This window comes from Narcine bancroftii, chromosome 5, assembly GCF_036971445.1.
Source record: "Narcine bancroftii isolate sNarBan1 chromosome 5, sNarBan1.hap1, whole genome shotgun sequence".
Lineage (NCBI taxonomy): Eukaryota > Metazoa > Chordata > Chondrichthyes > Torpediniformes > Narcinidae > Narcine > Narcine bancroftii.
The window spans coordinates 192397181-192413912 of NC_091473.1; the positions used below are offsets into that span (position 1 = coordinate 192397181).

General features: G+C 53.5%; 1 protein-coding gene across 1 annotated transcript in view; it reads right to left on the bottom strand.

Moving 5' to 3' along the window:
- Window positions 1-16732, bottom strand: part of LOC138762882 (brevican core protein-like) — a 60064-nt gene that overhangs the window by 17832 nt on the left and 25500 nt on the right. The window contains exons 6-7 of the mRNA XM_069936401.1: window positions 15095-15385; window positions 10951-11457 (exon numbers count right to left, since the gene is read on the bottom strand). Coding sequence (XP_069792502.1) covers window positions 10951-11457; window positions 15095-15385 — 798 coding nt within the window. The remainder of the gene's footprint in view (window positions 1-10950; window positions 11458-15094; window positions 15386-16732) is intronic.

Here is a 16732-nt window from a genome sequence, read left to right on the forward strand (position 1 = left end):
TGGTCCCCAAGGGGGACAGCTGCCTGAACCGGGGACTTACCCAACCAGATCCTGGGTGCCCTGTGACTGCCGTCCTGACCCAGTCACCGCTTCCTCTGCCTGCACTGTCGCCTGGGGGCTCGGGACAGTCCAGCTCGTTAGACCGACTGGCCTCGGCTCCGCTGCCTGGGGCAACTGTCGGGGCTCCAGGGCGGCGGCTTTTGGGACGCTGGCTTTTCGACCAGGAGCGTGGCTCAGTGGGGGAACCAGACGGGGGCATGGCCGGGCTGGTCCTTGCTTCTGCAGCCCGCTCTCCGGGAGCCTCCCCCACGGACCGGCCCCGGCCAAGAGCTTCGCCCCTCGCTGGGGCACGTTCGCCTGCCTCTGTCGACCAGGGTCTCCAGCTAGTCCCGGGAGCTGAGACTCCATCCTCTTCCACACCCGGAGCGCGGTCAAAGGAGAGCTCTACGGGCAGGCCTGCAAAACAAAAGGGAAGGGATGGGGGTGGGAACCGTACCCGCAGGCTGGTGGGACCAGGGCAGACTCTGCTCTTTGGTGTCTGCACCTCTGCTGCCAAGCCAGAGGAAGGGGATCAGTGAGTTGGAATGGGGGGCAGGAAAGATTCCTGGGGATGTTTGGAAGTGTGGTGGGCAGCGAAGAATGTCTTCAAAGCTTGCAGGAGGGGTCTGGACCAGCTGGAAAAATGGCGGATGGAAGTTAATGCAGGCAAGTGCGAGGTGCTGCAGTTTGGAAGGACAAGCCAAGAAAGGACGTACACAGTCAGGCACTGAGGAGTGTGTTAGGGATCTGGGAATACAGATGCATCATTCCCTGAAAGTGGGGTCACTGGTAGATAGGGTTGTAAAGAGAGCTCTTGGCACATTGGCCTTCATAAATCAAAGTATTGAGTACAGGAGTTGGGATGTATGGTCAAGTTACTTAAGACATTGGTGAGGTGAAATTTGGAGAATTGTGTGCAGTTTTGGACACCAAACTACAGGAAAGATATCAATTAAGATTGAAAGATGCAGAAGATTTACCAGAATGTTGCCCAGACTTCAGGAATTGAGTTACAGTGAAAGGTTAAACAGGTTAGGATTTTATTCCCTAGAGTGTTGGAGAACGAGGGGAGATTTGATTGAGGTATTTAAAATGATGGGGGAGATAGACAGAGTAAAGTAGGTAGGATTTTTCCACTGATGGTAGGTGAGATACAAACTGGAAGACATGGGTTAAGGGTTAAGGGTGAAAGGTTTAGACTTCACGCAGGGAGGGGTGGGAGCCTGGAATGAGGTGAGGTAGTGGATGCGGGCTCAAGTTTGAAGAATTTGGGCAGGTATATGGATGGGAGTTGTGTGGAGGACTATGGTCGGGGTGCAGGCCAGTGGGGCGAGGGAGAATAATAGTTTGGCATGGGCTAGAAGGGCCAAAGGGCCTGTTTCTATGCTGAAGCATTCGATGAAAGATTCGCGAGGACTGGCAGAATTGTATTACAAGGACAGGTTGGATAAGCTGGGACTTCTCTTACATAAATATACTGGGTGATGAGCAACCTCCTCAAGCTTTTATAACGTCAGGAAGGGCATCAATGAGATGGCCGCAGTTTAAAACCGGAGGGTGCAGGCTTAAGGTGAGATTTCAAATGGACCTGGGGGGGCGGGGTGCATTTTCTTTACAGAGATGGTTTGAGCATATGACACGACGTTGGCCTAATGGTAACATTTAAAAGACACTGAGATGGGTGCATGAACAGGAGGGGTTTCAATGGATATGGGCCCAACGCAGCAAAATGGGGCTGGCCCATGTGGGCAAGCATAAGAATGTTTGGCCAAAGGGCCTGCTTCTCCGCTGTATAACTATTTTACACAGGCATGGATCCCACCATCCACAATTCCCTACAGTTGCTTCCCTATAACTTGGCTCAACAACTCTCACAGCTACCTCGACTACTCCTCTCCACACCTGGTCCCCTGTAAGGATTCCTTTCCCTTCTCTCAATCCCACCGGCTTCGTTGTATCTGGACCAAGGGTGAGGTCTTCCGTGCCAGATCCACCTTCTTCAAACAACATCTGCCACCATCAACTCAGCCCTCACCCACATATCCTCCATTACATCCACCCGCCCCCCGCATGTGTAACAAGGACAGGATTCCCCTTGTCCTCACCCACTACCCCACCAGCTTCTGCGTCCAACACATCCTCCCCCACCATTTCTACCACCTACTACATGATCCCACCACCGCCTTCCACAGGGACCACTCATGACTCCCTATCCATTCCCCTCTCTCCCTCTCCACCAATCGCCCCCTTGGCACCCACCCCAGGAGATGCTCCACTTGCGCTCACACCTCCTCTCTCACCGCCATTTCGGGGCCCCAAACCATCCTTCCAAAGTGAAGCGACCCTTGTGAATCTGCTGAGGGGCTCCTCTACATTGGAGAGATCAGGCACAGGCTGGGAGATCGCTTCGTGGAGCACCTCGGCTCTGTCCGCTGCAATGGCGGGGATCTCCTGTTTTAATTCCCCGGCCCGTTCCATAGCCAACAGGTCTGTCCACGATCTCGTGTGCTGCCAGACTGAGACCACCCGCAAATTGGAGGAACCACACTTCAGCTTCCATCGGGGTGCCCTCCAACCGGATGGTGTTAACATCGACTTCTCTGGTTTCCCCCCTTCTTCTTCCCCTGTGGCCTCTCTCTCTCTCCTTTCACGGAGCCAAAATCAATTCTCACCTTTCCCCTGATCATATCCAATTCCCACCTTTTGTTGGTCTGGACCCCTCCCCACTTCTGCCAGCCTTTATTCTGACACCTTCCTGTTCTCTGCTTATACCTTGAGGAGGGCCTCAGGACTGAAACGTCAGTGATATATCTCTACCTCCTACGGGCGCTGTGAAACCGGCCGAGTTCCTCCAGCAATTGCAGTGCCTGCAGGCTTTCCTGTTTCATGCTGCAAGTTAACTTGCCCACCTGTAATCCACTGATTCCACCCCCCCCCCCCCCCCACCGCATGGACATGGAGCAGCCAACGCGGGCAGAACCTGCCAACTCCGCAGCGGCAAGCAGTGCCAGAGGTCAGGATCAGGCCTGGCTCTCTGGAGGTGTGAACCTCCATGTGCCCTGCACCCCCCTCCCCCCCCCCACCACTCCAGGGACCAATCAAGATTGATTGGGCGGGTAGTCAGGATCTGGTTGCCACAAGAGGGCACAGGTTTAAGGTGCGGGCGAGTGGGTTCAGAGAAGATGTCAGGGGTGGGGTTTTTTTTAGTGGAATGGGCTGCTGGCAATAGAGGTGGAGATGGATACGATAGGGTCCTTTAAGAAACTTTTGGATAGGATAGAAGAATAGAGGGCTATGGGTAAGCCTAGTCATTTCTTAAGTTCAGCACAACTTTGTGGGCCAAAGGGCCTGTATTGTGCTGTAAGTTTTCTATTCTTTATTCTATATATAAACCCCTGATCTTACTCAATTGTTTAAAGCTCTATTGTTGGGGTACGGGGGTGCTTATCGGTGGTGAGAGAAGTGCCGCAGGGGTTGGAGCTGGGCCTGCAACTCTTCACAATATGCACGAACGATCTGGAATAGAGGACAGAGTGTTGTGTATCCAAGTTTGTAGACAACACTAAATTGAATGGCTAAGAAAACAGTGCAGAGAAATATCGATAAGGTTAAGTGAGCGGGGAAGGACACGGCAGATGGAGGACAATGTTGGTCAATGTGAGGTTGTCCACGTTGGAAGGAAAAATGGAAGATCGGATTACTATTTAAATGGCAAGCAATCGCAGCCATGCAGAAGGACTTGGGAGGGCTTGTGCATGAATCGGAAAAGGTTGGTTTGCAGGTGCAGCGGGTTGTCAATGAGGCAACTGGAACATTGGCCTTCAGTGCTGGAGGGATTGGATTTGGGAGCAGGCAGGTCGTGCTGCAACTGTACAAGGTCCTGGTGAGGCCTCATCTGGAGAACCACGTGTAGTTCTGGTCACCTGACTTGAGGAAAGATGGATTGGCTTTGGAGGCGGTGCAGAGGGGGGGTCACCAGGTGGGTTGGAGAGATTGAATCGTCTGGAATTGCACTCAGTGGAATTTAGAAGAGTGAGAGGGGATCTTATAGAAATATATAAAATGATGAAAGGCACCGATAAGATAGAGGTAGGTAGGTTGATGGGGGAGACCAGAACAAGGAGACAGAGCCTCATGATTCAGGGGACTAAATTCAGGATGGAGATGAGGAGGAACTGATTTTCCCAGATGGTGGGGAATCTGTGGAATTCGCTGCCCAATGAAGCAGTCAAGGCAACCTCAGTAAATATATTTAAGACAAGGTTGGGTAGGTTTCTACATGGTAGGTGAATTAAGGGATAAGGGGGGGGAAGGCAGGTCGGTGGAGATGAGCCCATCATCGGATCGGCCGTGATCTCGATGAATGGCGGAGCAGGGCCGACAGGCCAAATGGCCGACTATTCCTTATGTTCTTAAATCAAAAGGTGTTGAATTTCAGATTGAAGAAAAGGGTTGGTGAGTCAAACACAGAGAAGGAACAGGGACTCGACCCACAATGTCTGTGCCAGACAAAACCACTGAAACCGATCCAAACTGCGGTCGCCAGGCATCCCGTGCAGCAGATAAAAGTGCTGGAGAAACTCAGCAGATGGCCTTCAGGAAGTAACGGGAAACCAACGTTCCAGCCCTTATCAACGTATGAGCCAAAAACAGGCAGGCGCCTTACGAAAAAGGTGTGGGGAGGAGAGGAGGGAGGAAGGGGCAGGGAGAGGACCACAGGCTAATAGGCATTTCCTCCCCTCAAAGTGCCAATACCCCTCCCTGTCTCTGCAACCCTCCCCTAGTCCCCTACACCCCTCCCTGTCTCTGTAACCCCCTCTCACCCTGACACCCCTCTCTCAAGCTCTGTAACCCTTTCCAGCCCCTACACCCCTTCCTATTCCAGTAGCCTGCCCCTCCCTGTTTCTTTACCCTCTCTGGCCCCATCACCCACCTCTCTTTACCCCCTCCGGCCCCAACACCCCTTATCCCCTTCTCCAGCCCCCAAACCCTTCAGTGCTTCTCCAGTTCTGTCCTCTGGAGTAGGGACTGTAACCGCAGATCCCGTTCCGGGGGAGTGGAGTTCCATTCTCCAGCGTTGTGCCAACAGAAGTCGGAATCCGTCTGGGGTGACAGTAATCCCAGGCCCCTTCTGACTCGGGAAGACTTGGGTATCTGTTCCCAAGATGAGGTCTTCCGGTCCAGATTATCCGAAATGTCTGCCTTCTTCCACAAATGTGGCTTCCCCTCCACTCCCATCAACCCAGCCCTTGCCCAATTCCCGCTCCACCGCCCTGGCCCCCTCTCCACCCAAGATGTAACCAGCACAGAATCCCCCTCATCCTCACCCCACCAGCCTGCGCATCCAGCGCATTATCCTCCATAATCCCACCCACCCCCCACCCCCCACAGCAGGATCCCAACCCAAGGCACGTCTTCCCTTCTCTGCCTTCTGCGTGAACTGCTCTCTCTGCAACTCCCTCGCCTGCTCCTCCCTCCCCACCCATTGGGCTGCAGGAAGGGCCAGACCCTGCGCCCATACCTCCTCCCTCACCGCCATTTGGGGCCCCAAACAGTCCTTCCAATTTGAGCAACACTTGCGCATCATGTGCACGGCATCCGGTGCTCCCGTGGGCAGGCTTCTCTACATCGGAGAGACCGAGAGGTCATTTTGCACAGCGCCTCCACTCTGTCCGCACCAGAAACAGGGATCACCCAGTGGCCGACCACTTGAGTTCTGTGTCACACTCCCACGCTCAAGCGTCGATCCACAGCCTCGCCCTTTCTCACCAAGGCCATGTGTAAATTGGAGGAACAACACTTGATTTTCAACAGGATGGCATTAACATCAGCTTCTCCAGTTCCTGCTGGCCCACACCCCATTTCCCCATCTCTTCCCCATCCCTCTGTCTTCTTTCCCTTAGCTCCCCACCCCCTTTGCTCTCCATTCACAGAGCCTCCCCCTCTCCCCCTGTTTGCTGCTGGGCCCTCCCTCCCTCCCTTATCCACCAATTACCTGTGGGATCATTCTTGTCTCCCCCTCACCAGACTGTTCGGGCGACCGGCTTCCTCAATGAAGGGGCTCAAGCCTGAAACGTCGGTTCTGTATCTTTATCTCTGCTACATAAAGGATGTTGTTTGACCTGCTGAGTTTCCCTAGCATCGTTCTAACTTCAATCCCGGCGTCTGCAGACTTTCCTGTTTCACTTTGTCCAATTCTAATCTCTTGGGCAATCTAACTTTCTCTAACTTTCCACCTTTTATTCTTCTTTGAAATACTCTTTAATCTCTGCATCTTATAAAACCATTCACATCACGATTTTCCATAATATAATCCTGGAGCCAGGTGTCTCAATTCGGGTTGGTGGCATTCTCAGGAGGGAGGGCAAGCAGCCAGATGTTGTGGTCCATGTAAGGACCAATGACGTGGGTAGGGAGGGTGAGGAGGGTTCAGGGAGCGAGGCACTAGGTTGAAGGACAGGATGTCCAAGGAGGGTTCTGGGAGTGAGGTGCTGGGTTGAAGACCAGGACATCCAGGGAGAGTACAAGGAGTGAGGCACTGGGTTGAAGGACAGGATGTCCAGCAAGGGTTCAGGGAGCGAGGCACTAGGTTGAAGGACAGGACGTCCAGGGAGGGTTCAGGGAATGAGGTGCTGGGTTGAAGGACAGGACGTCCAGGGAGGGTTCGGGGAATGAGGCACTAGGTTGAAGGACAGGATGTCCAGGGAAGGTTCAGGGAACGAGACGTTGGGTTGAAGGACAGGATGTCCAGGGAGGGTTCAGGGAGGGAGGCACTGGGTTGAAGGACAGGGTGTACAGGGAGGGTTCAGGGTGCGAGGTAATAGTTTGAAGGACAGGATGTCCAGGGAGGGTTCAGGGAGCGAGGCACTGGGTTGAAGGACAGGGCATCCAGGGAGGGTTCAGGGAGTGAGGCGACAGGTTGAAGGACAGGACGTCCAGGGAGGGTTCAGGGAATGAGGTGCTGGGTTGAAGGACAGGACGTCCAGGGAGGGTTCGGGGAATGAGGCACTAGGTTGAAGGACAGGATGTCCAGGGAAGGTTCAGGGAACGAGACGTTGGGTTGAAGGGCAGGATGTCCAGGGAGGGTTCTGGGAGTGAGGCGCTGGGTTGAAGACCAGAATATCCAGAGACGGTTCAGGAACCGAGGCACTGGGTTGAAGATCAGGACATCCAGGGAGGCTACAGCAAGTGAGGCACTGGGTTGAAGGACAGGACGTACAGGGAGGGTTCAGGGAGCGAGGCAATAGGTTGAAGGACAGGATGTCCAGGGAGGGTTCAGGGAGGGAGGCACTGGGTTGAAGAACAGGATGTCCAGGGAGGGTTCAGGGAGGGAGGCACTGGGTTGAAGGACAGGGTGTCCAGGGAGGGTTCAGGGAGCGAGGTAATAGTTTGAAGGACAGGATGTCCAGGGAGGGTTCAGGGAGCGAGGCACTGGGTTGAAGGACAGGGCATCCAGGGAGGGTTCAGGGAGTGAGGCGAAAGGTTGAAGGACAGGACATCCAGGGAAGGTTCAGGGAATGAGGTGCTGGGTTGAAGGACAGGACGTCCAGGAAGGGTTCGGGGAATGAGGCACTAGGTTGAAGGACAGGATGTCCAGGGAAGGTTCAGGGAACGAGATGTTGGGTTGAAGGGCAGGATGTCCAGGGAGGGTTCTGGGAGTGAGGCGCTGGGTTGAAGACCAGAATATCCAGAGACGGTTCAGGAACCGAGGCACTGGGTTGAAGATCAGGACATCCAGGGAGGCTACAGCAAGTGAGGCGCTGGGTTGAAGGACAGGACGTCCAGGGAGGGTTCAGGGAGCGAGGCAATAGGTTGAAGGACAGGATGTCCAGGGAAGGTTCAGGGAACGAGACGTTGGGTTGAAGGGCAGGATGTCCAGGGAGGGTTCTGGGAGTGAGGCGCTGGGTTGAAGACCAGAATATCCAGAGATGGTTCAGGAACCGAGGCACTGGGTTGAAGATCAGGACATCCAGGGAGGCTACAGCAAGTGAGGCGCTGGGTTGAAGGACAGGACGTACAGGGAGGGTTCAGGGAGCGAGGCAATAGGTTGAAGGACAGGATGTCAGGGAGGGTTCAGGGAGGTAGGCACTGGGTTGAAGGACAGGATGTCCAGGTAGGGTTCAGGGAGGGAGGCACTGGGTTGAAGGACAGGGTGTACAGGGAGGGTTCAGGGAGCGAAGTAATAGGTTGAAGGACAGGATGTCCAGGGAGGGTTCAGGGAGCGAGGCACTGGGTTGAAGGACAGGGCATCCAAGGAGGGTTCAGGGAGTGAGGCGACAGGTTGAAGGACAGGACGTCCAGGGAGGGTTCAGGGAATGAGGTGCTGGGTTGAAGGACAGGACGTCCAGGAAGGGTTCGGGGAATGAGGCACTAGGTTGAAGGACAAGATGTCCAGGGAAGGTTCAGGGAACGAGACGTTGGGTTGAAGGGCAGGATGTTCAGGGAGGGTTCTGGGAGTGAGGCGCTGGGTTGAAGACCAGAATATCCAGAGACGGTTCAGGAACCGAGGCACTGGGTTGAAGATCAGGACATCCAGGGAGGCTACAGCAAGTGAGGTGCTGGGTTGAAGGACAGGACGTACAGGGAGGGTTCAGGGAGCGAGGCAATAGGTTGAAGGACAGGATGTCCAGGGAGGGTTCAGGGAGGGAGGCACTGGGTTGAAGGACAGGATGTCCAAGGAGAGTTCAGGGAGGGAGGCACTGGGTTGAAGGACAGGATGTCCAGGAAGGGTTCAGGGAGGGAGGCACTGGGTTGAAGGACAGGATGTCCAGAGAGGGTTCAGGGAGGGAGGCACTGGGTTGAAGGACAGGGTGTACAGGGAGGGTTCAGGGAGCGAAGTAATAGGTTGAAGGACAGGATGTCCAGGGAAGGTTCAGAGAACGAGACGTTGGGTTGAAGGGCAGGATGTCCAGGGAGGGTTCTGGGAGTGAGGCGCTGGGTTGAAGACCAGAATATCCAGAGACGGTTCAGGAACCGAGGCACTGGGTTGAAGACCAGAATATCCAGAGACGGTTCAGGAACCGAGGCACTGGGTTGAAGATCAGGACATCCAGGGAGGCTACAGCAAGTGAGGCACTGGGTTGAAGGACAGGACGTACAGGGAGGGTTCAGGGAGTGAGGCAATAGGTTGAAGGACAGGATGTCCATGGAGGGTTCAGGGAGAGAGGCACTGGGTTGAAGGACAGGATGTCCAGGGAGGGTTCAGGGAGGGAGGCACTGGGTTGAAGGACAGGGTGTACAGGGAGGGTTCAGGGAGCGAAGTAATAGGTTGAAGGACAGGATGTCCAGGGAGGGTTCAGGGAGCGAGGCACTGGGTTGAAAGACAGGGCATCCAGGGAGGGTTCAGGGAGTGAGGCGACAGGTTGAAGGACAGGACGTCCAGGGAGGGTTCAGGGAATGAGGTGCTGGGTTGAAGGACAGGACGTCCAGGGAGGGTTTGGGGAATGAGGCACTAGGTTGAAGGACAGGATGTCCAGGGAAGGTTCAGGGAACGAGACGTTGGGTTGAAGGGCAGGATGTCCAGGGAGGGTTCTGGGAGTGAGGCGCTGGGTTGAAGACCAGAATATCCAGAGACGGTTCAGGAACCGAGTCACTGGGTTGAAGATCAGGACATCCAGGGAGGCTACAGCAAGTGAGGCACTGGGTTGAAGGACAGGACGTACAGGGAGGGTTCAGGGAGCGAGGCAATAGGTTGAAGGACAGGGTGTCCAGGGAGGGTTCAGGGAGGGAGGCACTGGGTTGAAGGACAGGATGTCCAGGGAGGGTTCAGGGAGGGAGGCACTGGGTTGAAGGACAGGGTGTACAGGGAGAGTTCAGGGAGCGAGGTAATAGTTTGAAGGACAGGATGTCCAGGGAGGGTTCAGGGGGCGAGGCACTGGGTTGAAGGACAGGGCATCCAGGGAGGGTTCAGGGAGTGAGGCGACAGGTTGAAGGACAGGACGTCCAGGGAGGGTTCAGGGAATGAGGTGCTGGGTTGAAGGACAGGACGTCCAGGGAGGGTTCGGGGAATGAGGCACTAGGTTGAAGGACAGGATGTCCAGGGAAGGTTCAGGGAACGAGACGTTGGGTTGAAAGGCAGGATGTCCAGGGAGGGTTCTGGGAGTGAGGCGCTGGGTTGAAGACCAGAATATCCAGAGACGGTTCAGGAACCGAGGCACTGGGTTGAAGATCAGGACATCCAGGGAGGCTACAGCAAGTGAGGCACTGGGTTGAAGGACAGGACGTACAGGGAGGGTTCAGGGACCGAGGCAATAGGTTGAAGGACAGGATGTCCAGGGAGGGTTCAGGGAGGGAGGCACTGGGTTGAAGGACAGGATGTCCAGGGAGGGTTCAGGGAGGGAGGTAATAGTTTGAAGGACAGGATGTCCAGGGAGGGTTCAGGGAGCGAGGCACTGGGTTGAAGGACAGGGCATCCAGGGAGGGTTCAGGGAGTGAGGCGAAAGGTTGAAGGACAGGACATCCAGGGAAGGTTCAGGGAGCGAGGTGATAGGTTCCAGTGTTGCAATTTCAGGATTGCTACCCATGCCAGTGAGGTTAGAAATAGGATAGGTTTCTGCTCGCTAACTCCCCATTCCCCCTCTCTTCCCCTCCCTCTGTCTCCATCTCTCCACCCCCTTCCCTCTCCCTTCACAGAGCCATCCCCCTTCACCCTGTTTGCTGCTGTGTCCTCCCTCCCTTATCCCCCTATTACCTGCTGCCTGTGGGTCCAGGCTCCTCCCCTTGACCCCCACCATCTTGTTTGGGCACCTGCAGACATTTTTCCAGCCCTTGATAAAGGGCTCTAGCCTGAAATGTTGGTTCTGTATCTTTGCTACATAAAGTTTGCTGTATGACCTGTTGAGTTTCTCCAGCGTCGTGTTTTCACTACACTGGAGGCGAGAAAAGCTTTCATTCAGAGCCCACTGCACTTACCGCTCGATGCTGACACTTTGTCTCCCTGCTCTTCCAAGCGAGCGGAGCCGGGATATCCAGGGATCTCTGAGCTGCCGGGGTCCTCTGGGGGGCCGTGCCCCACGGGAGCCTGGAACCCAATGACAATCTCCTCTTCCACGGTCTCTGGATGCCCACCGCCATCAGCGCTGCCCGTTGGCCGCTGTCCACCGGGGCGGCCTGGCCATTGCCCATGGGTAGTGGCCCACTGAAGATCCTGGGGCGCCAGTGGGGTGGCGGGGCCCAGGGCAATGCCACCCGCCACGGGCGCGGTGAGAGCCACGTCCGGCCACCCGCTCGGGGATGCCGGTGGCCAGGGGGTGATGGTGGTGGGATCAAGGTCAATGCTCGGCCACTTGGGCTCATCTTCGGTCCCGGCCCCAAACTCTTGCTCCTCTGCCATCGTCTCCGCCATCGTCTCCGCCATCTTGCTGCCCTCATACCCTCTATCCATTTCAAAGCTGTCACTGGCGTTTGAACTTCCCATCTCTAAATGAGCAAGAAGACAAGTCAAGTTTTACATCATCTGATTGTACAAGTACAACCTGAAGAAACAGCTTTGTCCAGTCCTCGATGCAAAACAGACATAACACCCAGACATAACACAAATATAGACAAGTATTTGTAGATACAAATAAATAAATGTTGTTTCGTGAATATGAGAGTCTTGGATGAGAGAAGGGGTATTAAATTCAGGAGTCGAGAGATCAAGTTGCAACTCTACAAATCTCTAGTGAGACCACATTTGGAGTATTGTGTTCAGTTCTGGTCACCTCATTACAGGAAGGATGTGGAAGCCATGGAGAGGGGGCAGAGGAGATTCACCAGGATGTTGCCCTGGATTGGGAAGGTGAGCAGAGCTGGGACTTTGGAGAGGAGACTTGATAGAGGCCTACAAGATTCTGAGAGGCATAGATAAGGTGGACGTCGAGCACTTGTTTCTCGGGGCAAGATCATCAAAGACCAGGGGACATCTGTACAAAGTGAAGGGAGGGAAGTTTAGGGGAGACATCAGGGGTAAGGTTTTTTTAAGAGAGAGAGTTGTAGATGCTTGGAATGCCTTGTGGAGGCTGGAACATTGGGGGGCATTTAAGAGATTCTTAGACAGGCACGTGGATGAAAGAAAAATAGAGGGTTACAGGGTAGGGAGGGTTTGGCACTTTTCTTCTGGAAGGAATATATGGGACGGCATAACATTGAGGGCTGAAGGCCCTGCACTGTGCTGTAATGTTCAGTGTTTTATGTTCTGAGGTGATGAAGAAGGCGAATGCAAGGTCGGCATTCATATAGAGTACAAGATCAGGGATGTGATGTTGAGGCTTTATAAGGGACCAGTCAGGCCTCACTTGGAGTTTGGGGCTCCTTATATAAGAAAGGATGCAGCGGTGTTGGAGAAGGTTCAGAGAAGAATCACAAGAATGATTCCTGGATTGAAGCACCAGCAACTTGGGGTCTGAAGACGGTGCTGTCCGCAAGGAGCTTGTATGTTTGCCCCATGTCCATGTGGGTTTCCTCAGGGTTTTGCGGGTCAGTTGGTCACCTTTGGGGTATCCAATCCTCAAAGTTGAGGGTATGAGGGTGGAAGGGCTCATACATTTTTTTGTAGGGATATAAACATCAGCAGAACATCGAGGGCTGAAGGGCCTGCACTGCGCTGTGCTGTTCTATGAACACACAAGAAAGGCTCCGATAGCTCAGTGGTTAGAGCACTGGTCTTGTAAACCTGGGGTCATGTGTTTGTCCCTTGCTGGGGCCTCATCTCCGTGAGGGGTGCTGGACAAAGTGGCGACTCTCTGTCTTCCTTATGGTCGACAGAGCTAAAGAATTTCATGGATGTTACATTCTAAATGACAATAATGGGACCTTTATCTTTAAAGACGAGCTGCTCCCCCATTCAACGTGATCTACATTGGCAACAACCCTTCATCTCATACCATGCACATTTACAGGCTCTTCGGCCCACAACATGGGACTCGTGACTGTCCTCAACATGGCCGGCGACCGTGAGGGACCAACGGCCGTCATCCCGCACAGCGGGCAATGCCGGCCGGATGTCACTCCTGTCGTCAGAGGCAGGGAGTGAGTACAAACAGAGCTGGCAGAGCGATAAATCAGTCTTTGACCGCAACTCAACTGCACGTGTGTGCATGTGTGTGTGTGTGTGTGTGTGTGTGTGTGTGTGTGTGTGTGTGTGTGTGTGTGTGTGTGTGTGTGTGTGGGGGTAGCGTGCACTACAATATACCTACCAAGAAAAAACTAAACCCTTCCTACCTCATGACCCTCAATTTTCCTTCCATCCATGTGACTATCTCTTAAATGCTCCTAATGTTCCAGCCTCCACTCCCACTCCTTGCAAAGCATTCTAAGACCCCACAACTCACAGTGTTAAAAAAAAACTTACCCTGTTGTTTCCCCTAAACTTTCCTCCCTTCACGTTGTACAGACGTCCCCTGGTGTTTGCTAGTCCTGCCCTGGCCGTCCACCTTATCTATGTCACTCAGAAGTTACCTCATCCTTCTTCGCTCTAAACAGAAGAGCCCTCACTCTTTAATTAAAATGTCTCTATCTCCACCTTCCAATGGTCTGACCTACATAACTTTGGGGGAGAGAATTCCAGAGGTACCGCAACTTAAATATGATTCTCTGCCTCTCAAGTCTTCAATAACTAACTCATTGTGATTGACCTCTGTTCCCAACTTGCTTGTGGTGAAAATGTCTCAACGCCAGGTCTCCTCAGGATCTTGTGTGTCTCAATAAGGTCGTGGCTCTAAATGAAGAATACAGACCCAGCCAAGCTATCTAGCCAAAGAATTGCTGCAAGACACTTTACTTCCGCAACCGTTGTGGCCTTCTCCACGTCAGAGAGACTGGGAGATCGCTTCGCCGAGCACCTCTCCTCCATCCGCACCAGTCACAGGGATCTCCCAGCAGCTGACCACTTCAACTATTATGCTTCCCACCGCCCCCCCACCCGGACACATCTGTCCAGTGTTCCACCTATACATTGGTGGAGCGACACCTAATATTCCATCTGGGCCCTCTCCATCCGCAGGGCAATAACATTGTTCTCTCCGGCTTCTGCCGGCCCCCTCCCCACTCTCCTTCCCTTCCCCCCATCCCTCCATCTCCTTTCCTCCAGGTCTCCCCGTTCACAGAGCCATCCCCCCTTATCCACCTACGACCTCCTGTCTGCAGGACTGGACTCCTCCCCCTTCCCCTCTCCCCTCCCCCCACCCCTGCCCACTCACCATTTCGTCCATGTGCCTGCTCACCCCTTCCTGAAGGGCTCAAGCCCGAAACGTTGGTTCTGTATTTTATCTCTGCTACATAAAGTTCGCTGTGTGACATTAACACACATACACAGACAGACGAGACATATGCAGGACAAGTATTTCATTGTGTTTTTTGCGAGAGGAGCCTGAGGATCGGAAGGTCGCAAATGTAGTTCTGCTGTTTAAGAAAAGTGGGAGGCAGAAAAAAGGAAACTGTAGGCCTATTAGTCTGACGTTAGTAGTTGGAAAAAGATTGGAATTGATCCTCAAGGACGAGGTTATGGTGGAGGAAGGGAGATGGGGCTGGGGTGGGAAAAGAGAGACTGGGGAGGAGTTTAATGGAAAATTGGATGTTGATACAGACGCCAAGGCGGGATACGGGGATGGGAGGGTTACTGGAATGGTCGAGAAATTGGGATAGACCAAGTTTTAATTTAGACATACAGCAGGGTAACAGGCCAATTTGGCCCACGAGAGCATGCCACCCAATTTACACCTTGTTAACCTACAACCTCTGGAGCATTTCAAATGGTGGGAGGAAACCAGAGCCCCCCCCCCCCCAGGGAAAACAGTGGAGAGGATGTACAAACTCCTTACAGACAGGATTCGAAACCCGGTTCCAATCGTTGGCTAAACTCGATGTCCAGGTTGAGAAGGGATCCGAGAGATGGAAGATGAGAAAGGGTTTTTGAGAGATTTTTGCACTGTAGGGAAATTAAGGGATATGAATGGCGGGGCAGGCCTGACAAGCCAAATGGCCCGGTCCCACCCCCCCCCCCCCTTAAGTATGGACAATCTTTCCATTGCCAGAGAGTTCAGTGCTTCCCCAGCGCCCCCTGAAGGGAGGGAGTCACCTTGAAAGCAGTAAGCTCCATGCGGGGATTCTGGGTCAATGGAGCCCGTCTGGTTGTGGAAGGCGTAGAGTGTCTTCACACCGGGCAGGCGGCCACCACAGCGCTCCCGGGGATTGACAATGGGGTAGCGGATGCTGCCGTCTGCTAGCCAGCCCGGCGTGCAGTGGTCCAGGCCAGTGCTCCAGGCCGCATAGAGCTCGCCCACGGTGGCCAGGCGCATTACCCTCTCCTCGCAGAAGAGCACAGCCTCGCCGAAGGTGAGGTTGTCCATGTCACTGACGAAGACGACACCTGAGAGAGGAAAATAGATTCACTCTTTACTTCTTTTTCAATACTTGTGAAATTTCACATCCAAAAATAGAGCACATACATCAAGTGAAAAAGACACTAAATCACATCCAAGGTGCCCCACGTTTTCAATCAAACAGATTATATACTTCAGATGGAGGACCACAGTTCACTTCCTCGCCATGGACGGCCTTGTCTCGCTTGCTCGGTACATCAATTTCATCCCCAGGCCAATGGAACAGTGGAAAGGTTTCATCGACATCTCGTCAGTCTCGATGGCTTGGTTAAAGGGCCCAAACTGGGCTGATGAGCTGCTTGGGTATTACTGGGCACTAGAACAACTCTAAAGGAAGTCCTCCAAGCTTCATCTGCAGAGCTCGTGTATGGAGCACCATTGGTGGTCCCAGGGGGAGAGGAAGTTCATCCCAACTCCAGCCATGGATCCTAAGGAACTTGGCTAAGGGAGACCATAGGAAAATTGACCCCTGCACCACCATCTTCGCACGGAGAACGCGCTTCCTTTTGTGCCCCAAGACTCCAAAATCTGCGGATTTTGCAGATGCCTTTCAACGGACCTCATAGGAAACTAGGTATTTTTGGACATCGGAGGGAAGCCACTATTAAACCAGCTCAGGTGGCCAAGCCTTCCCCACTGCAGCAGCCAACCGTCTGTCGCAGAAGTCGACCACCAGACAAACCTTTCTGGTGGGGGGAGGGCGGTGTAGGGGCACGACAACTCCCAGGAGGCATCGATCCAGTCTCATGACGTCACGCGGGTCGGGGCGCATGATCCGGGCTTTTAAAAGGTTGCGCAGGTTGGGATGAGTAAATCCATTTGATTCACTCTAAAAACGCCTTGCACAGTTATTTCACCGCGATTCCAGTGGCCACATATTGATATTTTATTACTGAAAAAAAGGAAATTCTAAATCCACAATCTGTTTGGCCAAAATGAAAAGGAAGATTGATTTCTTAACAAAGTGATAATTATCTCCACAGTTCTACCTTCGTAACAAACCGATGTTTATAAAAGCAACTCATAAAATGGCTCCCAAAGTGTCTGAGCATTTACATACAAGTCAGAAATTCAGCATCTAATCTTCTTGACGTCACGTAGCCATTGAGCCTGATCAGGCAAGGGTAACATCCCTTCCATCTGAGCAACACCTCCCGCCTCGCTCTCAGAGAAATAAAAGTTGATGCCCGCAGGTCAGCCCCTTGGACCATAAGTCCCTGCGGGGGAGGGGGGGTGAAGCCAGCAGAAAAGATCACCGGTGGCCTCTCTTCCTTCCATGAGGGATATCGACAACATCCGATGCGGGCGAAAGGTGCTAAACGTTGTGATGGGCT